We start from the raw sequence: 27,197 nt of genomic DNA, 5'->3' as shown, positions 1-27,197 counted from the left end.
AGCTCATTGATATGAACAGGATGGTTACTAGAGCGGTAAGCAAGATACTGTCATCAGAATCCTTTGTACCAGCTTCTGAAGAACATTGATCCGCAGGATCACAATGTCATTTTTTGTCATACTGTGGCTTCAGGGATAAATTTCAGATATAGGATAAGAGAAGGAACACCAAGCCCTTGACCCTGCCTTCATGCACTTTGTAATTGTATTTGAAACCACCACTGGACACGCATTCTGGTAGCTACGAAACAAGTTTGACTATGTGAAAATGACGGCTGGGTAACTCCCACAGTGTTCACACTCTGCCCAAACAGATGCATTATTCCGTAGACAAGGATGTGTTCTGAGGTTTCCACATAGGGCCCCAAGGTTCTCTATAAAATTTTGCTTTGTTCTCCAATCTCAGTGGAGCAGAGCAATTCAAGACCGTTTCAAATGAAAAGACATAACAGGGGAAAGTAGCAGCAGACAGAGTAAGGTGTTGAGTAGCATCAGAAATGAGGATCAGAAATGACGTGACTCTTGTAGAACAAAGTCTACAGATCATGAATTTTAGGTAGATTTGCAAATAAGGATAGCACATGCTCTGTAAATAGCAGTTGTTGCCACAAGCCAAAGGGCAATATTTACATGAATCCCGTGGCAAGGTCTAGGGACCAAACATTGACCTTTCCAGCCAAACTTATACTTGGTAGCAATTTCAGCCCTGTCATTGTGAAAAGGAAGGATCACATTATACATACATGGAAAATTGCCAATGTCTCAATGCTTTTTGCCCCTTCCCCCATTTATTTCTAAATTCTCTTTTGGAACTTGGAACACAGGTTCCCACAGGAAAGGTGTTATGCAGGGATGTGAGTTTCCCAGATTCCTTCACAAAAGTGCATTTAGCCCACCATGTAGCTGAAATATCACACACTGGCAATGAGAAATACAATCAAATAAAGTACCCTTGCAAGCAGGAACACACACATCAATACACAACAAATATTTCTTGAGCCTTTCTCCTTTGAAGCTCCAAACAATGAAAGGTGGATTCTATCCTCCTATAGCTGCAGTTTGGCGATAAAGAACTCTTCCATTGCCTTTATCTGCAAGATTCCTTCTCAAGTCAGGTGGATGCATGCATTGCAGCATCCTTCTCTTCCAGTGAATTTTCCCACCAGACAAGGCTTAATGACTCAGGAGACTGACAAAACTTAGTGGCGAAGGGGTAGGATATCCAACTCAAGGTCTCCAGCTTTTATTTGGAGACACTTCACACTGCAGTTAAATACATCTGTACATTTTTTAAAAATCGTGTTTCGAATGACCTGTTACATGACTTTATTCCATCCCATTTTTGTTTTAAAGTTGATGCTTCAGAAATATGAACTATTTTTAATACTGAGACTCCACATACCCGCTGGAGAGTACATATGTGTACTCTAGGGTGAGAAACGTGGACACCGGGGGCAAAATCTAAAGTGAATGAGAACATAATGGATGTAAAATCAGGGCAAAGCTAAGCACCACACCAGCCTCTCCTTTCCTCTCAGTGGCACAATCCTTCAATCACCTGTGTCTTGCTCTTTGCATCTTTCCCTGTTCAAAACCAGTCCCTGAACAGGATCTCACACTCATTCACACTAAGGTGTAAATGGCCAATAACAGCTAAAATGTCACAAGGTTTTTGCATATTAAGGAATTACAGCTTTAAAACAAAAAAGAAATTTAGGGTATCCCAGGAAAAAGGGATGTATCTGGAGGACAAATGTGTGCCTTCCTGCTATTTGCAGAAATCACACTTGATTTCAGATTGGTAACTTAGGAAGGTGTGTTGAGGGAAATTAATCATGCTTTCTTCATACTTTGGAAAATAGATGCTTCATTTTCAGAATTGTAGGTTTTGTGATTGGTGTTCGGTATACTGGTTTTCTGTATGTTTTGCTACCTTTCGTCCCCAATGACTGAAATTTTAAGGCTGAGATGTAAATCTTCCTGTTATTGATCAAAATAAATGGTGGGGAGAAATGGAAACAATAATATTTAATAACTGACGTTTGCATACCCTTTACGAAATGCTCTTATATCCACGATTATGCATATTACTGGTGTTGAATTACTACTAAACAACGGGGTAGGAATAGAATACCAAAACAATCACAATAATTCAGTTCAACTGCTGATGTTGGGCACCTACCATGCGTTGCCCCAGGTTCTGTGGGGACATTGACCTTGCCCCCCAGAAGTTTTTAAAATTCATTGGTGAAGGCAAAAGATGGGCTCCTGCACATTGGCCATCCAAGAGGTTTCAGAACCGAAAATAGAGCGAATATACGTAAAAACCGAGTCACACTTTGCCTTGTAAGTGAATGTTTGCAGCTGCAATCAAGAGATTCAAGGAATGCTTCTCCTGCAGAATTTACAAAGGTGGGAAGGGCACCACCAGTCCCCCTTTGGGGATCTGGGAAAGGACAGTCCCCAGAGGGGATCTGGGCTTTGCAAATGGTGAGACAGACCTTCTACAGTACAGTTATAAGCAGAGGAAAAGTTCTTTGTGCAAGAAGGGGAGAGCGCCCCGAGGTACAAAGAGCAGATTTAAGGGGAAGAGGATTCCTTCTGCACACATCTGCGAGGGGAGCTCGGGCTGACTGTTGGGGGCGTGTGGGGAAGGAGATTTTTTAGGGGGCCGCGGGCTGTGGGTTCCCGCCTCCACCCCAGTCCGCGCCCCACGCTCAGGCAACAGTTGGTCGTGCGGGGACGGCCTGGGCTCCGGGTGGGGAGGGGGAGTCTCGCGATCGTTGAGGGGGGGTGGAGGAAGGGGGGAGGGTGACGGGGGGAGGCCATGACGTAGGGTGGGTGGACGGAAGTGGGGCAGGGTTGAGGGTTATTTAAAGAAGGGGGGGCCGAGCGAAGGGGTTGGAAGCGAGTGATTCCCCACCCCTGCTCCATCTAGCTCTTTCCAGTGCAGCCACTGCCGCCGCCCAGGAGCCCTCGTCCCCTCGCTCGTTCCCCTCTTCGTTCCCGCTCCAACGCCATGGAGCCGGACACCGCCGCAGTGGCAGCCACCGTGGCAGCCTCTGATGCGACCGCCACGATCGTGGTCATAGAGGACGAGCAGCCGGGGCCGTCCATCTCCAAGGAGGAGGGAGCCGCCGCCGCGGCCACCGCGTCCACCGAAGCCACCGTGGCCACGGAGAAGGGCGAGAAGAAGAAGGAGGTAAATAGGAAGGGGGTGTGTGTGCGGTGGACAAATCCTGCGCCGGGCCCCTCGGAGGGGCCCAAACGCTGACCTTTGGGCGCCGACAGGTACCCGCGGAGCTCCGCAGGGTTGGGGGCGGCGGGCGCGCGGGGTGGGGGCGGCAGAACAGTCTAGCATTCGCTCCCCTCCCCCTTCGCTTCTCGCCGCCTGGAGGGCGGGGGCGGGGCTGGGGCGCGGGCGCGGCGCGGGGCGGCGGGTGCCCGTTATCTCGGGGCTTGGGGGCTGGGGAGCCCTCGACAGCCCCCGGCCCCTTTGGCGTTCCCGGAACTGGGGTAACGAGGTGGGGGATGGGGCCGTGGAGGAAAAAGCCTCCGCCTCCCCCTCTCCTCTCGCTCGCTCCCTCTCCCCCCCCCTTCCCGTCGGCCTCTGCCTGGGAAATCTGGGCCCTTCAATCCCACACTCAGGCAAAAGGGGTTTACTGGGGGTTTATTTTTTAAAATTTGAATTTCCAGGTGCCGGTGGTTGGGAGGAGGAGGACGATAGGAGAGACGTTTGTTTCTTTGATTGGCAATGTCGGCCTTTGGGGTGGCAGGGAGAAAAAAAATCCCTTGTTCGTTTGGTCCCCGCCTGCTGAAGCGGGGGTGTCACCCCGAGAAAACGAGCTCTCAGCGTCGTACCACCGCCCCCCCCCAATCCAGATCCCAAACTGAGGAACCCTGGACGCTGGCTTAGGAAAATTTCCAACGTGTGCACCCTCACCCTCTCCTGCCCCGCCCCCGACGGTATAGTGTTTCACTCCAGGGCCACCCAAATGGTCCCCCAATCCGGCCCCAAGCCTTCCAGGCTTCCGCCTCCTTTTCCTAGTGGGCGCTGCTGGCTCCTGGACACACGCAGGTTTTTTTTTTTTTTTTAATTTTGTTTTTTTAAACCCAGCGTCGCCAGGATGAATTGCTGCTAATGTACATAAGGGGACCGCTGTGACACCTATTAAAGCCAGATCCAAAAAAATACGTATTATCTCCATAAGGCGTATTTCATACGGACTGAGACGTGCAAGTAGAACTATGAAAGGCTATTGAAATATTGGAATAAAAAATTAGGTTGAGGCATAAGGATTTTGATGTATAGTAAAATTGTGGAATGGATCGTTTATGGCTGGATTTTTTTTCCGTTTACGAGTAGACATATCGCAATTAAAAAAACGGTAGGTAATTAAAATTATGCTTTAGCGATCTCAAGTGGCTTTGTTTGAATCATTATATGATGCTCTACGACCAAATGAAAAGCTTTTGAGGGAAATTAACACCTTTGGCCGTGAATTAGAGTAATTTTAAATTCAGCAGTTGCTTAAAAGTGACGTATTTTACTGTTACAAGGTTGACTAAACAGAAAGACAATTGTAGCGCTAAGTGAAAACCATAGAAAACATACGCATTTTAAGATCTGTGTGGTACTTGGATCAGTAAGACAATATCGATGATTAAAGCTGGGCCAAATACCAAGCATCGATGATATAAATCAATGTTGGGAAATTCAGGAATGTGTCTGGATACCTTTTCTTCCCTAGACTGGGCGAATGTAAGTGCTTGGCCGTCTTTTGTATGGCAGTAAATGTTGTCGAATTTCCAGGGTATATGAATTTTTGGAATTGTGAAGAGACTGGTAATCAATAAAAAACGTGTATAATCACTGAGTTGATGCATATATATTCGTGAACTCTGTGGCCTTATCAGAAATTGCACTAGTAGCACCTCATTTGTTGGCTCGGCATAGAGAAATGAGGTGCCACCTGGCAGGAACTTTCTGGATATCTGAATCTTATTACTTTAGTCACTACGTCTTTTTTATTTTGAATTTTTCCTTAAAAATCTGAATTGAACCACAACATCTACCTAAGTGCTTTTATTTGTTCTATTCCTTCAAATAAGGTAATTTTGTCTCTCCCCCAATATGAATATCATTTTTAATAGCATTTTTTATTCTTCAATTACATTTATAGTTGTACAATGACCATTACAACCAAATTTATAGCATTTCCATCCCAAACCCCCAGTGCATCCCCCCACTCCAGATCTAAATATCTGCACACTACCTTGATTCCTTAAATGGTGTCCTAAATGTACAGATTAACCTTTTCCTCGTGTCTCCCAGTTATTGTACTCTGACACCCATACAAAGGCATTTGAGATTTAGGAGGTTGTTTCCCCTCCAATAAACACCTTCCAGACACTTCCAATATTGCGTTGATTTTTTTTCAAAAATGTTCAGTCTCCTCCCTCAATTGTCAGGCTGTTAACTATCACTTTTTAAACACTTCATCTACTTTCATTAGAAAGAATTGGCTTATGATAAAGGACATAAGTGAAACAAAACCTTTCATTTAAAACAATGGTAAAAATACGGAGTTCCCGTCGTGGCTCAGTGGTTAACGAACCCCACTAGTATCCATGAGGACGCTGGTTCGGTCCGTGGCCTCACTCAGTGAGCTGTGGTGTAGGTCGCAGACGTGGCTCAGATCCCACGTTGCTGTGGCTGTGGCTGTGGCTTAGGCTGGCGGCTACAGCTCTGATTTGACCTCTAGCCTGGGAACCTCCACATGCAGCTGGTGCAGCCCTAAAAGACAAAAAATAAAATAAAATAAAATAAAACAATGGTAAAAATACAAGCCATCTAGCCAGGAGAGGGAAATAATTATTCCTGAACACCAAGGAGATGGGATGTTAATGCATTGGAACTTAAGGTTTGGTTCTGGGCTTTCATGCCATCCCTTCTTGCTGTTGACAGTGTGTCTTCTTCTAGTGGTCTTCCCCACGTCATTTGCTACTGCTTTCATTCTCTGTAGAATGGGAAGCCATATTATCAAACTTGTTGGACTTGTACATCAAATAAAAGGAGACAGGCTCTGAGTGAGAGCATTTTCCTAATGCATAAAGTACATGAGACGGGTAGTGGATTGCCTTGTGATGTTCAGCCCCAGAATGGTATTTTTGCTTTTAGCTCCTGGTTCTTGAACTTCCTTGGTTTAAGTGACAGTTGGATAACCTAACACTGTGAAAATTGGAGTTGGTATTTTTGGTAATGAAAATGTCAGGAAGAAGATCATGGTCTTTAAGACAGGGCATCTTGGTGACCTTGTGCTGCCTTCTTATGGCATCTAGACCACCAGATGATAAGATCCATAAAGAAATCATTAGAATATCATGGTCATCTTTTAGCTTTTCTTGTATGAGAGGTGTATTTGTGAAAACATATACATAGACAAATGGAAAGTTTTAGAAGGTAGGTATTCTAAAATCGTTGTGGAAGATAGTGCCAATTGAGTAATTACCTACATCTTTTTAATGGCAGTGCTCAAGATTAGGATTTTAATTAGCATATGATTAAAATCTTATGGTATTCTACCGCAAGGTAAGCAAAACACTGAGCAGAATGTTTTTCTAATATTAAAACTTGAATTTTCTATAAGTGAAATTTACATCCCACATTATTAGATGTGTGCTTGTGTATATGAGGGGACGTAATTTTGAAACTTGAAAACTAGACCTCATTTAGCTTTTCAAGGAATGATAAAGGTATGGATTTTGCTACCCAATTTTCCGTACTTGTTGCTTTGAAAATAATATAGGATTTATAGTATATATGACAGTTTGAAAGTGTGGTATTGAGGGGATTTTAGTAGTTTCTGTTCTCATCCATCCAAAATTATATTCAAAACATCTCACATAGATGATATATGCATATGAAATACTGTAAATCAAGACGGCTGTTACTTGGATTAAGAATAGTGGAACAGTTGTTGGTAGTGGACAAATAACATATCCTGGGCAGGTGAACTCAACCTGGTAGATAAAAGTTTGCTTTGGTCACAGTTGCCTATAAGTATGGGTTTCAAAATGAGCATAAAAAAGCAAAAAACAGAATAAAGGAGTTCCTGTCTTGGCTCAGCGGAAGCAAATCTGACTAGCATCCATGAGGATGCAGGTTCGATCCCCGGCCTTGCTCAGTGGGTTAAGGATCCGGCATTGCCATGAGTTGTGGTGTAGTTCAGCAACTACAGCTCTGATTCAACCCCTAACCAGGAACCTCCATATGCTGCAGGTGCAGCCCTAAAAACACAGGGGGGAAAGAAAAAGCATAAAGCCTTAACTTTAGAATTTCATTATGTTTTAGAATCATCACTGCCTTAATGTTCAAACACCTATTAACTTCTCCTAGTAAAGGACAAATACATGTTTATTTATGGATTTTTGTAAATATATATGCAATGAACTATGGCTTTAAAAATTCTTTTGTGCATTTCTGTGGCAGTGTTTGTTAATCCACCCAATACAGTTATTCACAGAAAAATGACGCATGTAATAGTCCTTCACATACAAGAAAGAAATGTTTTCCCTCAAAACTTTAATTACCTGAATTGTTCTAAGGTTATTTGTAAAGCTGAAACTCAGTGATGAAAGAGAAGTGAGAATTCCGAAAACAACAACAACAACAGAACAAGAATCACTGAATAATATCTGATCAGTGCTCCAAAGGAGAACCCTGACCCCGGTCAAATTCCATAATCTTAGTTTGGATTTCCTCAAAGTAGAAATTTTAGTAAATGTTGAAAAACATTCATTAACTACTGGACCCATGTTTTTCTTATGTTTAAGATCACGTTCTTCCGTTGATTTATGACCTAACCTTTCAGGAACAGGGTGTCAAAAGCCATGATCAAATGGACATAATTTCTTTGGTTTTCACAAACAGATTTGTATTTTGACTTCTGCAAAGTCTGTGTTAAAACTGAAATACCCTTGGCTTTGTTACTAATGGGTAGATTTATGTTTTTATTATTTTATTTCTTGATTTCTTACAGGGAAGGAGGTGTATTCTATGTACATATCTATTATATTTACAAGTTTGTCTTTATAAAGGATAGGATGCATGAGATAACCCCCTAGATAATTTTAGTGTAACCGATTTATGTCAATTTTCATGAAATTACAACTTTTTTAAAATATCAAAGGTTAGCAATTAATAGCCCCGAGAAACTGCTTCTACAAAATATTTATGTATATGGTTTTTAAACTATTTTCTTTCCAGTTGGAGAAAATTAACATAAACCAAAAGTTTGAAGCTGTACTATTTTATTATTTTAAATATAAATGATCACATTTAATTACATAAAAAGTTTAAATGTTCTAATTAGAATATAAAACAAAATTTAAAAAATCATGTCTTTTCAAGAACAGAAGCCACAGTCTTTTCTTCTGAAAATTTGGCTTGTTTCCATTACATATAAAGAGGTGTTTCTGAGAATTAATATTTACTTTCCTTGAATACTCTGGTTTGTGGTTGATAATATTCTAGATTTTAAATCTCCTATTCAGTGGTTATATACTTTCTTACACTTTAATTAGAAAATAGGCGAAGAGGCTCATTTTTCCACCTTTTGGTTTTTATTTTAATTAATGTTATTTCTCTGGCTTGTACAGTTCTTCAGTTTTTTTTTTTTTATTTTTTTTATTGGACCTCAGGTGCACAGAGCTGGATTAATCATAAGCCCTGTTCATGACATGCTCTCATCATTGGTTCATGCATGGCTCATGTTGATTTATTTATTTAGTATTTAATTACTTTTTACTTTCTTCAAATGAGAATGTTGACCTTGCTTTGCAATTCGATGATTTATTTTCTTTGAAATTCTAGAAAAACGCTTCTCCATTTCAACTCAAACTTGCTGCTAAAGCTTCTAAATCTGAAAAGGAAATGGATCCAGAATATGAAGAGAAAATGGTAAATATGTTCTTGGGTAGGATGAATACAGTAGTTGATTTTTATACAGGAGATATGAAAGATTAAAATACATCTTATATATAACAAGCACAGAATCATAGGTTTTAGAATTGGAAAGTAGTTTGATATATAATCCACCATAATAGGTTTTTCTTGGATAAATGTATCTCCTTATTTTCAGATGAAACATAATACGGTAATATGTTTTCTTGAGGGAGGGATATTTGCCCAGTGTGTGAAAATATTACACACTTAAGCACTATAACCTTACTTATGCCCACCTACAGCTTTGCTATACATGTAATTTTTAAATTTTTAGTCGCTAGACCCCACATTTTAGCTTTAATTTTAACTAGACTTTTATGTTCTGGGATCTTTCAAAACCAGTGAACTTGATTAGCTCAAAAGAGAAAATAACAGGTAGTTGGAACTGAATTTTTATGTTGAGGGGTTGTTTTTGAAATAATATTACTAAAATAGGCAGAGATGAAGTACACTTTTTGGTTGTTCATAGCGATTTTGAAAAACCCCATGCCTTAATGTTTAAGGCCACATCTAACGTAGATAGTTAATGTTTTAACAACTCTTAAAAACAACATTCCAGTGAGGATAACATAAAATGGAAAGGTTTTGGCCTCCTTCCAGGTACTGGTATGAATGTATTTGTCTAATTCTTGTATTTATGTTAATGAATTCTTGTAAGTTTCCGATGTTATTAATTATGCATCCTTCATTGGTGATCAAATATTCTCTACCCTGTGGTCAGAAAGTGACTGGGAATTTAAAAAATCACCTTTGTTTTTTTCTTTATCCAGAATGATCTATACATCTTTTTATCTTTTAAGGTTTTTTTAGTGAAAAAGTTTTATTGCATTTATGTGGTATAAGCTATATGACCTTTTACAATTTATTGAGAAATTATGTATCGATTTTTAATTGTTAATACGTATCAACTATGTCACTTATATATATGTGTGTATGTGTATATATTTTTCTTCACATCCTCACATTTGAGATTATATATTCTTAGTATAAAACAGAATTTTCTAGATCACTATAATTGAGAAGAGAAATGTTTATTATGTTATTGTACCATGACACAAAATATTTTGAAACGTGATACTGTCTTCTAAGATTTAAATTATTTCTAGATGAAGCTTGAAAACTCTTGGTTGGCTTTTCCAAACCATTCGGAATTTCCTTTTTTTTTTTTTTTTTTTTTTTTTTTGAGGGCTCCATGTGAGGCATATGGAAGTTCCCTGGCTGGGGGTCGAATAGGAGCTGCAGCTGCCGGCCTATGCCACAGCCACAGCAACACAGGATCCAAGCCATGTCTGCGACCTACACAACGCCGGATCCTTAACCCACTGAACGAGGCTAGGGATCAAACCCACATCCTCAGGGATACTAGTTGGGTTCGTTACTGCTGAGCCACAACAGGAAACTTCCGGTATTTGCTTTTGGAGTCTGATTTTTCGGCAGGGTTTTTTTTTTTTTTTTCTTTTTACAGCTGCACCTGCAGCATATGGAAATTCCTGGGCTAGGCGTTGAATCAGAGCTGCAGCTGGGGACTGTGCCACAGCCATGACAACAGTGGTCCAAGCCACATCTATGACCTGTGCTGTAGCTTGCGGCAATGCTGGATCCTTAACCCACTGAATGAGGTCACGGATGGAACTTGCGTCCTCTCAGAGACAACATTGGGTCCTTAACTGGCCGAGCCACAGTGGGAAGTCCTAAGCAGGGTACTTCTTTATTGGGACATTTATTAAGTGTCTGATCACTTGACTTCTATGCAAACTATCTGAAAACACCATCTTCAGGTTCTGCTACTTACCAGCTGTGGTAGCTTGGACAAGTTACTTACCCTCTCTGTGCCTCACTTTTATCATCAGTAAAATGGAGGTAATACTAGTACCTACCTCATAGGTTTATTAAGAGAATTAAATGGGTTAGTATGTTTAACATGCTCAGACGTAGTGCAAATTAAGTGCATTGTAAGTATTTGTTAAATTTTGAATGAACACAAAAGGAAGTCATTACTTTTTCTTTTGTCTTTTAAATTAGAAAGCAGATCGAGCAAAGAGATTTGAATTTTTACTGAAGCAGACAGAACTTTTTGCACATTTCATTCAACCTTCAGCTCAGAAATCTCCAACATCTCCTCTGAACATAAAATTGGGACGCCCCCGAATCAAGAAGGATGACAAGCAGAGCTTAATTTCCGCTGGAGAGTATGTCGGCCTCTCTCTCTCTGGATGTTCTTCCCTCCATCCTTCCCTTCCTACCTCCCGTCTCCCCTCATACTTCCCTTTGTACTTTGCTTCCTCCTTCACTTATTCAGTGTGATTTTTATATTGAAAAAATAAAGTTATTTTCAGTGTAAATGTGTTTTCGACGCAACAATATTTATTTTTCTCACTACAAGCCAAGCAGGAAAAATGTAGGCTGGTTCTACCAACTTCTGAGCAAGACTCTAGATAACGCTTTTTCTTTCATAAGTGGTATTAACGGTGTATACTGACTAAATTGATACCTTATCATTTGGGTCGAATACGAAGATACTTCTTTCTTTATTTCAGCTACCGTCACAGGCGCACAGAACAAGAAGAAGATGAAGAGCTGCTCTCGGAGAGTCGGAAAACATCTAATGTGTGTGTTAGATTTGAGGTGTCACCTTCATGTAAGTACTTTATTGTGTCAGTGTTTTTTGTTTTCAGTTTGGTTTTAGAAGAATTTTACGTAGTTGTATTAACAAAAGTACAAGAGATCCTTGATTTTTTTTTTTTTTTTCAGATGTGAAAGGAGGACCGCTGAGAGATTATCAGATTCGAGGCCTGAACTGGTTGATCTCTTTGTATGAAAATGGAGTCAATGGTATTTTGGCTGATGAAATGGTAAGAAGTTGGTAGCTAAAGACACATTCTCAGTTATTAGTAATTTTAATGTAAATTTGAAATACCTGAGCTGCTGAACTCTCCTACTGGGGTTTGGAGGCTGATTATTCTATTTAGTTATAACATAAAAGGCATTTGTAAAGTCTAGAATTGTTTCTTTAAATAGTCTCTGAAATACATAGTTCCACAGGCCACAGAATTCTTATTGAAGTTTTCTCAAATGGTGTTAAAAAACCTTGTACTTGTGTGTATGTTTGCGCTTTGGCTTCCAGTGAATGCTGAAATGGAGCTTCTGTGTAACTGCTCATGGTCCGCCCATCGTGTCCTTGGTGACGTTTCCTGTTCTTTACCTTTTAGTCTTACTTTCCTTGGCCCCTCTTTATTTATCTTTGGCCATTAATTTTATGTCCCATGTTTTCATTGTAGGCTACCTGAATTCTTTTGGGAATGAGGTGGGGCTAGAAACCACACAGTAAATGAGTAAACCAAACAATAAGAATGAAAGCATGCGTGAGTGAATGTAAATGCCTCCATGTGTGATCAATCAGAAAGTGTGAATAGATGGTATAAAGAACAAAAAGGTAAAGAGCAGTGTTGAGTCTTGACAGTAGAATACCAGGTGGGAGTCAGGAAGTAAGCAAAAGAATGATGAACATACAGTCATCCTTCTATATCTGAGGGAGGTTGGTTTCAGGACTTCCATGATGCCAAAATCCATGGAAGCTCAAGTCCTTATATTAAATGGCATAGGACAATTGGGCCCTCTGTATCCACGGTTTACCATCTGGGGATTTTGATCTGGTTGGTTGACGACCTGGATGTGAAACCCAGGGATTCTGAGGGTAAACTGTTTATTTGAAAAAAAAAATGACCAAAGGTAAAAAGGAAGGCCATGTAAGGATGCTAATTCAGCAGATCAGGGGAGTATATGAGGGAGGGCCTGGTTTGGTATTTTAGGATCAAATGAAGAAGACGGGATTTAAGAGAGGGCAGTGGTACTCATATTTATGACTCTGGAGATGCATTTGTAATCACTTATCCACAGGGGCTGCGTGATTACTTATGCTCTGTAGCAGCTAGTGCAGTAGTCAGTCCCATAGGTGCTCATCCCTGGCTGAGCAGCTGTTAGGTGTGTGGCAGGATCTTTAAATCAAGGGTCTGTAGCTCCTTATATTTAGTATTCTGGGTTGGAGACTACAGTCAGCTCTGACAGGGAGCTTAGTTAATTGGACAACAGAAAGACCAGAATTATTTTCCCCAAGCTCCTCTTGCTGCAGCCTGTCTAAACATGAAGGAAGGATCTAAAGATCTTTCATATTGAATTTATGCTGACACCAGGAATGTTTTAATTACTAAAAAGGGGAAAGATACTTTAATGACTAGAGAAAATTAGGGGAAAAAAATCAAGAAAAAATTAAAAGTAAGTTGTAATTCTGTTACCTAGAAATAACCATAGTTAACATGTTGGCATATTTCTTTTTAGTCTTTTTTCTCTGCCTGTATTTATTTTTCATAGTTGAGCTCACATTGTATGTATGATTTCGTATTCTAATTTCTTCACATTTATAGTTGTTTTCCACATAATTAAAACTTTTTTGTAGAAATAATTGTTCATTACCACATAATAATCCTAAAGAGGTACCATAATGTTATTAATCTCCTCTCTTTTGCTGGTCATTTGGATTAGTTGATGTGTAGTGTGTGTGTGTGTGTGTGTGTGTGTGTAAATATATATATAAAATTTTTTTTGGTCTTTTTTTAGGGCTGCACCCACGGCATATGGAGTTTCCCAGGCTAGGGGTCGAATCGGAGCTATAGCTGTTGGCCTACACCAGAGCCACTGCAATGCCAGATCCGAGCTGCGTCTGTGACCTACACCACAGCTCACGGCAACGCCAGATCCTTAACCCACTGAGCGAGGCCAGGCATCCAACCTGCATCCTCATGGATGCTGGTCAGATTCGTTTCCACTGAGCCATGATGGGAACTCCTGATGTGTAAAATACATATAGTGTGTATTATGTATATGTGTATAGTATATATTGGTTGATATATATGTATATATGATAAATAATACTATTCTGAGAACCCTTGTAATTTAGTTTTTTTTCCACCTCTCAGGTTATTTCCATCGGATTTCTAGAAGTGGAATTACTTGGATAAGGAGTATAAACATTCTAAGATTTTGATGCATAGTATCCATAAAACAGATCTCATAAGTGCAATATCAGAAAGGATAAATCCTATAAAAACAGCTTTAAGCTTAGGTTTATGAAAGAAATATATAGAGATAAAGCCAGAAACTTTTTTTTGTTTCTTTGTTTTTTGTTTTTGTCTATTGTCTTATTAGGGCCGAACCTGTAGCATATGGAGGTTCCCAGGCTAGGGGTCTAATCAGAGCTGTAGCTGCCGGCCTACACCACAGCCACAGCCACGCCAGATCTGAGCCGCGTCTGTGACCTACACCACAGCTCATGGCAACGCCGGATCCTTAACCCACTGAGCGAGGCCAGGGATCGAACCCACAACCTCATGGTTCCTACTCAGATTCGTTTCCACGGGGCCACAACGGGAACTCCCAGAAGCTGTTTTAAAAGGTCATGCACTATAGGCCATAGTTCCCTTTCCCATGGGTTAGGTAGTGAGTTCAGGGATGTTCAGTATCTTATTTTTTAAAAAAGTCTTCTGGACTAGTTGATCTCTATGGTCTTTTCTGGCTGCAGAGTTCTTTTATGGTTCCTTAGGTCTTCAAGGGTGTGAGATACAAGTACAGAGAGCTATGTGCCCCTTGAGATTCATGATCTCAATATATTTCATGCCTGGGCTCTAATAATGTTGGGGAAAATGAGAAAGAAAGACCAGTATCTAAGCAGGCTGATAAAGGAAGTGTGTCTTTGTGACATACACAAAATTCCTAATTTTGCAAAAAATGTAGTAGAAACAAATGATATAGATTGTTTGCTCCTTTAGGACTAAATTTCCTAAATAGAAAATTACTTTGCTGAGCAGCTTTCTAACTGCAAGTTCTTGGTTTCTTTTTGTGCTCAGGGTAAGTATTGAATTGGAATGGTGATTCACTTTAAAAAGTCTTTTTTTTTTTTTTTTTTTTTTTGGTCTTTCTGTCTTTTTTTTTTTAGAGCCGCACCCACAGCATATGGAGGTTTGCAGGCTAGGGGACTAATCAGAGCTGTTGCTGCCAACCTACGCCAGAGCCACAGCAACGCCAGATCTGACCTGAGTCTGCGACCTACACCACAGCTCAGGGCAATGCCAAATCCTTAACCCACTGAGCAAGGCCAGGGATTGAATCCCGAAACCTCATGGTTCCTAGTTGGATTCATTTCCGATGCGCCACAATGGGAACTCCAACTTTAAAAAGTCTTTTAACTTTTCCCTGTGTGAGATAGTTGGCAGATACCTTTTGTAATGTTGCTACTAACAAGATGTTTCATTAAATAAACGTTGATGGATTTTTTTCTCTTATGGTGATAATGCAGGGTCTTGGTAAGACTTTACAAACGATTGCTTTGCTTGGTTACCTGAAACATTACCGAAACATTCCTGGACCTCACATGGTTTTAGTTCCGAAGTCTACTTTACACAACTGGATGAATGAATTTAAACGATGGGTCCCATCTCTTCGTGTTATTTGTTTCGTTGGAGACAAGGATGCAAGAGTAAGTGAGAAACAGGTGTAAAAAGGCAATCAAGAACGACATTTCTGGGGTTATGTTGCATACTATTGCTATAAAATACATTTGAGTTGTCCACTATTAAATAACGCTTAAGTTGTGTTTACTCCACGTTAGGCTCTTTTTTAAGTGTTTTTTTCTGTATTAATTAAACTAATTCTCCCAACATTCCTATGAGGTAGATGTGTTGCCTATTCAAAACAGAAAATCCATTATTATGCTTATTTGCATTATACTTTTAACTAGATCATTAACCTAAGCATTTTTGAGTTGCACTTTTAAGTGACTGTATTTAAAAAAATTTTATTTTATTGACAGTGTATCTTATCAGTGATTCTATTATTTGTGCTGTTTTGATGCCAAAAGTATAAATTTGCATGTCAGTTTTTTTGTTTATATTTTTTACTTTTGACTTTGACTTTTGTACATGCACACACACATGAATGGAACCGTTTTTTTTTTTTTTTTTTTGTACGGAGAGCCTTGTGTTTTGTGTTTATGCATAGACACAACTTTCCGTTTTGATCTTTGAATAAAAGAATCCATGTCTGCATACATTCTTAGATAATATTAAAAACTCTGGGCTCTTGATTAAATTAGCTATTTATCAATCTCATAAGCTAAAATTATTTTAGGACTGTTGAATTAATCTAAAAATAATGAATTATGCAAAAACACCAAAATGAATAATCAGCTTAGAAAGCATATTATTAAACTTTGTCTTTATTTTGCCTCCAGAGAACATAGTTTAGAGTAAAGATTTATTCTATTTTACATATTTAGAATAGGTTATCAAAAATATCCTCAAAAGAATGGTAGCATAATGAATTATATAATTTATTCTTATCATTTTGCTTGAAGAAAAATTACTAAAATTTATTTAAATTTAACTTATAAATAATTTAAATATTGAAATACTGAGCTCATAAATTTGGAATTACAGGCTTGATTCTTCCCTATGCCTAATATTTCCCAGTAGCAAATTAGTCACTTAGAACTCTTTCTGATAACTGGTATTGTTTAATGCCTTACCATTCCTTAAAAATTTTGCATTTCTAAAGCATTGAATTTTTTTGCTGAAATTATTTCTTGAAGGTCATAGACACTGATAAATAGCTAGGCTTGTGTTTTCATCCCGTCTCAATAAAAATGTATGTCAGTGGTTTTCAGCATGGAATCTAAGCATTTGGAATCCAAGTCATGAGGTGACTCTGGGAGTTTTCAAGAAAGAGTGGGTATATTTAATTGTCAGCTGCCCTATCTCTGCCCTGTGGGAGTTTGAAATTCATCTAGAGGCTTCAAAAACTTTTTAATCTTGAAAACTAATCCTCAAAGTCAGCGTTTCTCAAATTGCCACTCATCAATGGATTGGGAATTCTGCTTAGTGGGTGGTGACAACAATTTTTTAAAACATTGAGATAGAATAGAATAGAAAATAGCAGTTTCATATGTGTGAGGATATATATTGCTTCTTTCTGTATACATACCCTCAAACATGTATGTGTCTACTGGACGGCAACCTAAATTACAATTTTACTGTGGGCCATGGTCAAAGAGTTTGAGAATCAGTAATTGTTAATTACATAAATAATATAATATGCACCACTTAGGGATTAATGTCATTGTATATAGAGAAAATCCAGATCATTATTTATTGACAGATTTGTTTGAACATTTGTACCACATGGGATAGATATATTGGGTCTTTCTGTTTTCATGGTCTTCTGTAAACCTTTTATGAGATCAACATTTTGGTAATACATATTTTTAAATTTAGTTTATTTTTTTTGGTCTTTTTAGGGCTGCACAAGTGGCATATGGAGGTTCCCAGGCTAGGGGTCGAATCGGAGCTTTAGTCGTGTCTGCGACCTACACCACTGCTCACAGCAACGCCGGATCCCTAACCCACTGAGCGAGGCCAGAGTTGGAACCTGCATCCTCATGGATACCAGTCACGTTCATTTCCGCTGAGCCACGATGGGAACTCCTGGTAATAAAATATTTGATGTAGGTTATAGTAGATATTTTAATTGAGTTAGGAAATCATCAGAGAAAATCCTGATCCTGTTTGAAACTAATGTAGTCCTGAGGTATTTAGAGGTGTGATTCCCAAAAAAAATGTTTTTGACGCCTTCCTTCTCCACTCTAGAGGCATCAAACAAAGGTCATGGACATGGAAATGGGAGATCTGGTTTTAGTTCTGGCTTTGCTACTGACTCTGATGTTGAGTGAATCTCAAAGGGTCCTAACTTTTTTTTTTTTTTTTTTTTTTTTTTTTTTTTTTTTTTTGTCTTTTTGCTATTTCTTGGGCCGCTCCCGCGGCATATGGAGGTTCCCAGGCTAGGGGTTGAATCGGAGCTGTAGCCACCGGCCTCCGCCAGGGCCACAGCAACGCGGGATCCGAGCCGCGTCTGCAACCTACACCACAGCTCACGGCAACGCCGGATCGTTAACCCACTGAGCAAGCGCAGGGACCGAACCTGCAACCTCATGGTTCCTAGTCAGATTCGTTAACCACTGCGCCACGACGGGAACTCCGGGTCCTAACTTTTATCACCTGTGTAATGAGAGCTTTTGGATTGTGTGATTTTTTTTTTTTTTTTTTGGTCTTTTTGCCATTTCTTGGACCGCTCACACGGCATATGGAGGTTCCCAGGCCTAGGGGTCTAATCAGAGCTAGAGCTGCTGGCCTACGCCAGAGCCACAGCAACACGGGATCCGAACCGCGTTTGCACCCTACACCACAGCTCACGGCAGCGCTGGATCCTTAACCCACTGAGCGAGGCCAGGGATTGAACCCTCAACCTCATGGTTCCTAGTCGGATTCGTTAACCACTGAGCCACGACAGGAACTCCGGATTGTGTGATCTTTAATGTTCTGTCAATATGTTTAACTCTAGAACTATCAAGTAGTTACACAAATTTCAAAGCAGAGCTAATTTAAGTTAAAAATGTGTGTATATTCTATGAAACTGTAGGAGGAACCATTAAACTGAGTATTTAAAAAAATAAAATAAGTATAAAGTATTTGCAGGACCAAATGGGGTCTGGAACCTTGGTTCTTTTCATTTTTCCTCTAACTCCCTAATGTCTTAATTAACTTTTTGAATATGACCACTTCCCAGGGTGCAGCTGAGATCTACAAAGGCCTTTTTTTTGTCCTTTACTTCAGTACAGGCAATCCTTTTATACATAGCGGGCACTCATTGAATATTTGTTGAAAGAGTCCCTGGTGTGTTTGGTGCATAACTGAATTTATGAAATAGTGACTTTGTAGTGAACAATCAATTTTGTGTATGTACTGCAATTTCAGATTTACAGTACTAATCAGCCCCTTCTCAATGTAGATTTTGCGGCTCCCTGCTAATTTGTGGTTTTCTTTTGACCCGTAATAAAAATAATCTGGAATTCAGTTCATGCAAGTTAAAAATGCTTTCAGTCACCTTGACTACCACATTAGCCACTGCCTGTGATGATTTAAAAATAGCCTTTAGTAGTCTCACCATTTTAAATCGACTCCTGTATATGATAAAGCAAGTCCCCTTTATAAAATCACATTCATAGCCTCATAACATTAGGAATTGTACAAAAACATTAATGGGCTTTTATGATCCCTTAACAAACTTTATGACTCGTCTCTGCTGGAAAGTGAAGGAAACATACAAGAGATCTCAACAGCTCATGTATATTGAGCTTTTTCCATTTATTGAAATGATACCATGTTGGTAATGCTTGGATCTTGGTAAGGATATGGTATTCAGAAAGTGCTTCCTTTGCCCATGTCCTTTTGACCCCTTGGATATGAGGAGAGAGAGCCTACTAATTGTCATCGTCTGGTGATATGAACTTCTTCAGTTCATTGGATATGCCTTACTGGTTTGATGGAAGCCTTTGCTTCTCTTTTGTTAATAAAAACATTAGCATATCATCCAGATAATTGACCACAAAGGCATCTTTGGGCCACAGACTTCCTATCTCTGAAATGGATGAGATCCAATGATTCCTAGAGTCTCTTAGAATTCTTAGTATTCTCTTGATGCTTTAATTCTGTGATGTCTTGTCAGCATAGTCTAATACAGGGAACTTTATTTTGCATCAGGCTGCTTTTATTCGTGATGAGATGATGCCAGGAGAGTGGGATGTTTGTGTTACTTCTTATGAGATGGTAATTAAAGAAAAATCTGTATTCAAAAAGTTCCACTGGCGATACCTGGTCATTGATGAGGCTCACAGAATAAAGAATGAAAAATCTAAGGTAAGCTAGTTCTCAGTATCTTTTCATTCCATTCCTTTCCATTCCATTCCATTCCGCTCTGCTCTACTCTGTTCTATTTTACTTATTTTTTTGACTGCATCCACAGCATGCAGAAGTTCCCATGCCAGGGATTGAACCCATGCCACAGCAGCAACCTGAACCACTACAGTGACAATGCTGGATCTTTAACCCGCTGAGCCACCAGGGAACTCCTTAATATCTTTATTAAAGTTTTCTTTTAACTACCATATATGTTTGTTTACTTCTCTATATTTAGAATAAAAACGTGATGGAAGATTGTGATTTTTATCCACAGAATGTGAATGAAAATCAGTTTTAAAAATGGTTTTGAAATTGAAATGATTGAATACAAGATAAAGGAGAATCGTGCAGTTTTTTGGTTTTTTTTTTTGTCTTTTTTGTCCTTTTAGGGCCGCACCCGCAGCATATGGAGGTTCCCAGGCTAGGGGTCGCATCGGAGCTGTAGCTGCTGGCTTATGCCACAGCCACAGCAATGCAGGATATGAGCCGCATCTGCAGTCTACACTGCAGTCTCAGCAGCCCTGGATCCTTAACCCACTGAGTGAGGCCAGGGATCGAACTCAATTCCTCATGGATACTGGTCGGGTTCGTTTTTGCTGAGCCATAATGGGAGCTCCAAAATTGTGCAGTTTTTAATGTGAAGGAAATTAGGTGTTCATTTTCTGTACCTGTTGGCAGCCTAAATCTTATGCTACAGCATTTTAATATTTGGGAAGCAATTGATGTACAAATATCATTTGCGTTGGTTTATTTTTTATGGAGGGGCTGCCTTGTGAGTATTCATATAGATAAGAAAAAAATAAATTCCTAAAATTATCTGATGTGTGTGAATTAGAGTGTAGTGTCAACGTTGGAAAATATCAATATTTCTTGTCATTCAACTCTACCAACAGTAGGGAAAATATGAATTACTGTGATGAACCTCTCTTTGGATCACTGGGCTGCTTTGGGAGAAATAGGGACAGAACAGAAGCAAAATCACCAGGTGGTGGTTTTCAAACTGGAATTAATATGTGATAAGATGCATGTTAGAGAATAATTATTAATTTAAGAGCATTAAAATAATGTGTATTTTTTATTGATAAGATTACTATTCTTTTATACTTTTGTGCCTTCATTTTTGTGGTTTTATATTTTAAAAGTTAACATAAAATATCGGGGAAGATGGATTCAACTGTGGTGTTGAAAAATCGTGACCAGGTCAAGTTAGAAGTGGACTAAGCATGTAGATGAAAGTGATTGACAGGAAGAAGGAGATACAATTCTGTAAGGTGAATAGCCTGGATTCCATAGGGTTCTGACTGTTTGTGTGGACCCAAGTGGAAAAAATACATTTTTTTGGAACGGGGGAAAGGTCTCATGTGTGACTATGGTCAGCATTCTTGTGAGTGTAGAAATGCCCAGGATATTTTGTTCCATTGTGCTTCACTGTGGCAATGTCACCTGAACGAGGGTATTTTTCCATGGAAAATCAATTTTCAAGTTTTATTTTATTCACAAAATGTATCGGGAGAACAACTGAATGTTAAACATTGTAATAAGTTAAAATGTTAACTGTTTTTTTTTTTTTTAGCTTTCAGAGATTGTTCGTGAGTTCAAGTCAACTAACCGCTTGCTCTTAACTGGAACGCCTTTGCAGAATAACCTTCATGAACTCTGGGCACTACTCAACTTTTTATTGCCTGATGTCTTTAATTCTGCAGATGTAAGTTTAAGTCGTATGTTTTAGGAATACTTTTCTTATGTTCACAGACATCTCTTTTCAAAGCATAGAATGTGGATTGAAATTTGTAGTTCTTTTTTATTTGTAATCCTTTATCTGTGTGTTTTGGTTTTCTCAGAAAAGAGCTCTTAAATAGACGTTTTTTCAGATGGTGATATTTAAAGAAATAATGTTTCTTTGCTTTGAGATTATCCTGCCTGTTAACCTTTACCTATATCACATTGCTACCACAACTTAGGACATGAGGTAGGCCGAGTTCAGAATAGTGCATTCTAAATTTTCTTTGAATTAAATTGGGGGTACTTTCTGCAAACGAGTTTGGCAGGTGGAGTCATTGAAGTAATCTTTGATTATTGCAGGCATTAACATTTGGTGAGTACTAAGTAGCTTATAATATGTGATTTGAAAAGCAACATTTTTTGGTAAATGAATGATTTAAACTGTCTTTGTCATTAAAACAAGGTTATGCTAGTGCAGCAAACTGAATTGAATGATTTAAGGACTTTGGAGCTTGATTTTCCTCATTACTGATACTAATTTGGTTTGTATACTTTATCTTGCTTTTGTTCATTTTTATTGTTTAACACTTTCATTAGCATGTTTTCAATGTTATATTCTTATTTCTACTCCTCTTAACTGGGCATAATGCCACTATGGTTATTGGGAAGCCTAGTAAAGCCTTTTAAGGACAAACTGCTGATGGAGTGCCTATATAGTAGGGTTCAATTTTTTTAACTACTCCAGTGTTTTATCTGTTTTCAGAAGTAAATGATATTGGCCATCACAGTTAACATATTTTCGAAAGTGCTTTTAAAATGAATTATTGCTGTATGAGTTGTATAAGAATTTATAGACTATTGCATTTATTTTTTAAAAACCTGTATGCTAACTGCAGAATTTTCACCCCTCCACAGGACTTTGATTCTTGGTTTGACACTAAAAATTGTCTTGGTGATCAAAAACTTGTGGAAAGACTTCATGCAGTAAGTAATAGCAGACAAGAGAATTTAGTAATTACTTGTGTATAACTGAGTCATTTATAAACTGCCATCAAATCCATTTGAATTTGTGGATTTGGCATTTGGCTCAGTCTCAGTGCTTTTCCCTCTCAACCTCTCTGACAGCCTCGTTGGGAAGCAAACTCCCACTGTCTCTTCCTCAGCCTCTGCATGGAACAGCTTTTTGCTTTGGCTCGCTCCTTTGGGTAACGTAGTCCTTCTTGTAGAGGCTGTTTACTCTCCCACGCCCCACAGGTCCTGCATCAGTATTCTCCTAGTTCCCCAGTGTCATTTCGAAACCACGGTCATGTGTAGAATTCTTCCTTTGAGGCTCCAGTTATCTTGCAAGTCCACTCCCTGCCCGTTCTGTTCTCTGTCATTTATTCATTACCAAGTGATTCCCTCACATTCATTGAACATCAATTTTCTGTTCTTTGATAGCAGCCTCTTGTATCCTTCTCTTTCACTCACGTTATGCCTTGTGAGTGAGAGAGACATCCAGTCCTTGGACCCCTACTCCCTTCCTCCCCCATCAGCCCATTTCTGTTGTTACATTTTCTGTGTCCAGCAATGAGCCCATTTTTCTATCACTTGAACCACTTTTTTTTTTTTTTTTTTTGGCCAATATTTCAAACTCCCTTGCTCTTTTGACCTGCCATTTTCTGCCCTATAAGCCCTAAACTGGAATTATGTAACAGTGTCTCTGTCCCCTGGGTTTGAATTCTGCTTTTACCACTTACTAGCAGAGTGACCTGCTCTGTACTGGGGTTGCTCAACACTGATAAAAAATACTATTCTCACTGTACAGGTTGGACGCACTACAACTTCATGTTCCCTGACATAAGCTGAGATTGGATGCTATTGGTGATCCTTTACCATGGCCTTCTTCAGCGTCCTTTCCCATTTCCCATAGCAGCCATTTCAGACCTTCTCTAGTCCCCCCAAGACTTCTAACCCAGGTGTCCCCTGCCCTTGTCCTTTCTCAGCGAGTAACATCCTTCCTTTATCCAAGAGAAAAATAGGGAGTCATTAGGTGGGAACTCCTTCAAAGATACTCATCTTCCAAGGGTATCTGCTTCCTTCTGCTTAAGTGGAAGAGGTTGTCTTTCTCTGTGGCTAATTCTGCCAACATGAACCCTGGATCTCATCTTTTCCTGCTTCCTTATAGACTTCTACCCCTTGATTTGTCCTTTTTATTGACCATCCTTTTTATTTTTAGGGTGTGGCCCTAAAAAAAAGACCAAAAAAAAAGTACATGTATTGAACTTCCACGGTGGCTTTGGCAAGTGAAGGTTCTGACATTATCACTGCCGTGGCTCAGGTCATTTCTGTGGTGAGGGTTTGATCCCTGGCCTGGGAACTTCTGAATGCCACAGGCATGGCCGAAAAAATGTACACCTGTAATTTTAAAAATTGGCTTAGTGGAGATTTGTGAGGAAGTGGATACAGATGCATTTTGCTATTTTTTTGTCTGCTCTTTTTATTTATTTGTATTTATTTATTTTGTCTTTTGTCTTTTTAGGGCCACATCCGAGACATATGGAGGTTCTCAGGGTAGGAGTCAAATCGGAGCTGTAGCTGCCGGCCTACACCACAGCCACAGCCACGCAGGATCCAAGCTGCGTCTGCAACCTACACCACAGCTCACAACAGTGCCGGATCCTTAACCAACTGAGCCAGGACAGGGATTAAACCTGCGTCCTCATGGATACTAGTGGTTCGTTAACCACTGAGCCATGACGGGAACTCCTTTGTCCGCTATTTTATTTTATTTTTTATTTTGCTTTTTAGGCCGCACCTACGGCATATGGAGATTCCCAGGCTAGGGGTCGAATCAGAGCTACAGCTGCTGGCCTACACCACAGTTCAGAGCAATGCCGGATCCTTAATCCACTGAGCAACGGAGGGCAGGGATCGAACCCGCAACCTCATGGTTCCTAGTCAGATTAGTTTCTGCTTCGCCACGATGGGAACTCCCCTTGTCTGCTACTTTAAAAGAGAATCTCAAGACTTCTTTCCAATTCAAAAACAAATGCATTGTCCCTCTCCTCCCCTCTACCCTGGCAAAACGTGAACTTCATGTGGCAGAGACCCTGTCTGTTTTCCACCACATTGTGCCCTGTGTGCCTGGTCCAGAGTAACTGCTCATTAAATATTTATTGACTTGAAGCCCCAACAGTCATCATGTTGTAAATATTTATTTAGAGTTAAGCAGAGCAAGTCAAGAGACAAATTACCTTATGTAATGGGGAATTTATTGTAAGAATGCAGAAGAGGAGTAGAAGACAAATTTTCTAAGAATCTTGCAACACAAGTTGTAGTGCCGCTGGGCCTCTTACAGCAGGAACTTGGTTAGCTCTGTCTGGGGAATGGTTACTCTGTCTCTGCTGGCTCCTATTCACCCCTTAATGCATAGATTTTGTTCATTTAATACAACTGAAATTTATCTCACAAGTGTTTGTAGTTTTTTTGTTGCTGAGTTGAGGGTATACCTTTTGGTCAGCACCCTGGCTTCTCTGTGGTATTGAGCAATGCTAACCATTCCTGCTTTCAGTGTTTTCGTGCTTAGTGTCTGGGTTATGGAATGGATTTTTCCCTTAACCTTTTTGGGTACTTTGATCAGTCCCTTTTAGGGACTTTTCTTTCTCTGTCCCTGGAAATTTATTGTTTGGCGGGGCTTTGACTCTCTTTTGCATACATGCTGTCCCTGGGTGTTCACTTGCAGAGTTTCTGCTACCGCCTCTATACTTACAACTCCCAAATTTCTCTCTCCCTGTCTCCTGAGCTCTAGATAAGACTTAGGAGAGAGACAGGGAGAGGAAAATATCCCACTGCCTTCGGAGTCTTCTGCCTAAATGTCTCATAGGCAGTTTCAATTCTTAAAAATGCCACTTAGACAAATTTAAGAGGCCCAAACAGGAAACCAGAGGTCTTCTTTTACACTTCCCTTTTCCTCACCTCCCATGGATCTCTAGTAATAATAGCTACCGCTTACTAATGTCTACTGTGGTTAAGCTCTGCACATGTAGTACCACCCATTGTCATAGCAGCCTTGGAAATAGGTATCTTTATCCCCATGTAAAGGTGCTTAGCATAAACACATAATATATATATATAGCGTATATATATATATACGCTATATATATATATGAATTGATGAGTAAACAGGCTTGGAAAAATTACAGAACTTGCCTAGCTCAACAGCTAATCGGGGACTGAGCTGAATGTAGAATCGGCTTAATCTGGGTTTGAATTCTGCTTCTACCACCTAGTAGCAGAGTGACTCTGGTAATGATACTAAAATTGAAATAATCATCTTTCCCTTTTAAAGATCTATCATAAGGATTCAATACTCCATCTAAGGTTCATGGTGTGGTGTTTGGCACATTGCAGGTACTATGGAGATGTTTTTTTCTTGTGATAGAATCTGCCTTGCACTTCTAGGCAGATTCTATCACAATCAGTACACTGATTATTTCTTGTTTTTTTCTCTTTTCATTCATAGCTTCCTTAACATGGAACCATTTTTAAATGGTCTGAATTTTTATTTCACTTTTAGAGACTTTCTGATCCATACTCTGACCTCACATTTCCTCTAATATTTAAAAATCTTATATGACATCATATTTTTAAAAGGTTATTTTGTACCTCTTCAATAGTCAGTAATCTCATTGTCTTAATTTTTAATGTTTTCCGCGCCATCAAATCATGAATGTTTAATTTGAGTACCCTTATGATTTTCTGATGAGCCATTATTTGGTTCTTTTTTACCAAGAAAGTTGGCAATTGGTATTGGTATTTTTAAGATTATACAGTGGGAAGTAAACTTCACATTAGTGAGTTGTCAATGAAATAAATGTTATAATATTGAATGTTTTATAAACTTTTATAAAAACTATCACTCTATAGGTTTTAAAACCATTTTTGTTACGTCGTATAAAAACTGACGTAGAGAAGAGCCTGCCTCCTAAAAAGGAAATCAAGATTTACTTGGGACTGAGTAAAATGCAGCGAGAATGGTGAGCTGTTATATTTCCATTAGAATTTATTTATGCATAATGATTTATTAAAAATTATCTTGATAGTTCTTTTGTGGTGTAGTGGGTTAAGGATCTGGTGTTGTCACTGCAGTGGTTCAGGACACTGCTGTGGCACAGGTTCGATCCCTGGCCTGGGAACTTACACATGCTGTGGGCGTGGCCAAAAAAACCCTGTCTTTGTAGTGATTCAGTTGTACCTTTAGTTCAGAATTTTTATATTACATTTAAATAGTTAAGTAGTTCAGATATATTAATAGAAAAGTGGTGAGTATTTTATTTAACCTTGGAGTCTATCAGACTGTATTTGAGTCCATGCTTTGCCTCTTTTTTTTTGTCTTTTTGCTATTTCTTGGGCCGCTCCCACGGCATATGGAGGTTCCCAGGCTAGGGGTCCAATCGGAGCTGTAGCCACCGGCCTACGCCAGAGGCACAGCAACGCAGGATCCGAGCCGCGTCTGCAACCTACACCACAGCTCACGGCAACGCTGGATCGTTAACCCACTGAGCAAGGGCAGGGACCGAACCTGCAACCTCATGGTTCCTAGTCGGATTCGTTAACCACTGCGCCATGACGGGAACTCCTATGCT

General features: G+C 39.5%; 1 protein-coding gene across 17 annotated transcripts in view; it reads left to right on the top strand.

Annotated features, from left to right (window-relative positions):
• The window catches only part of SMARCA1 (SWI/SNF related, matrix associated, actin dependent regulator of chromatin, subfamily a, member 1), a 76,196-nt gene continuing 51,582 nt past the window's right edge, over window positions 2,584–27,197 (top strand). For 3 of the 17 annotated variants that reach the window (XM_005673893.3, XM_005673891.3, XM_003360443.4), the window contains exons 1-10: window positions 2,850–3,202; window positions 8,876–8,962; window positions 11,030–11,196; window positions 11,545–11,645; window positions 11,759–11,859; window positions 15,357–15,536; window positions 19,651–19,806; window positions 21,422–21,553; window positions 22,486–22,554; window positions 26,479–26,588. In XM_005673893.3, coding sequence (XP_005673950.1) covers window positions 3,020–3,202; window positions 8,876–8,962; window positions 11,030–11,196; window positions 11,545–11,645; window positions 11,759–11,859; window positions 15,357–15,536; window positions 19,651–19,806; window positions 21,422–21,553; window positions 22,486–22,554; window positions 26,479–26,588 — 1,286 coding nt within the window. In that variant the 5' untranslated portion in view covers window positions 2,850–3,019. Of the gene's footprint in view, window positions 3,203–8,875; window positions 8,963–11,029; window positions 11,197–11,544; window positions 11,646–11,758; window positions 11,860–15,356; window positions 15,537–19,650; window positions 19,807–21,421; window positions 21,554–22,485; window positions 22,555–26,478; window positions 26,589–27,197 lie in introns of all 17 variants that reach the window. The other 14 variants (XM_021080854.1, XM_021080853.1, XM_021080852.1 and 11 more) reach the window with 8 other exon arrangements.

This window comes from Sus scrofa, chromosome X, assembly GCF_000003025.6.
Source record: "Sus scrofa isolate TJ Tabasco breed Duroc chromosome X, Sscrofa11.1, whole genome shotgun sequence".
NCBI classification, from domain to species: domain Eukaryota; kingdom Metazoa; phylum Chordata; class Mammalia; order Artiodactyla; family Suidae; genus Sus; species Sus scrofa.
Note: the sequence above shows the minus strand (reverse complement) of the source record. Positions and strands in the feature narration are given on the sequence as shown.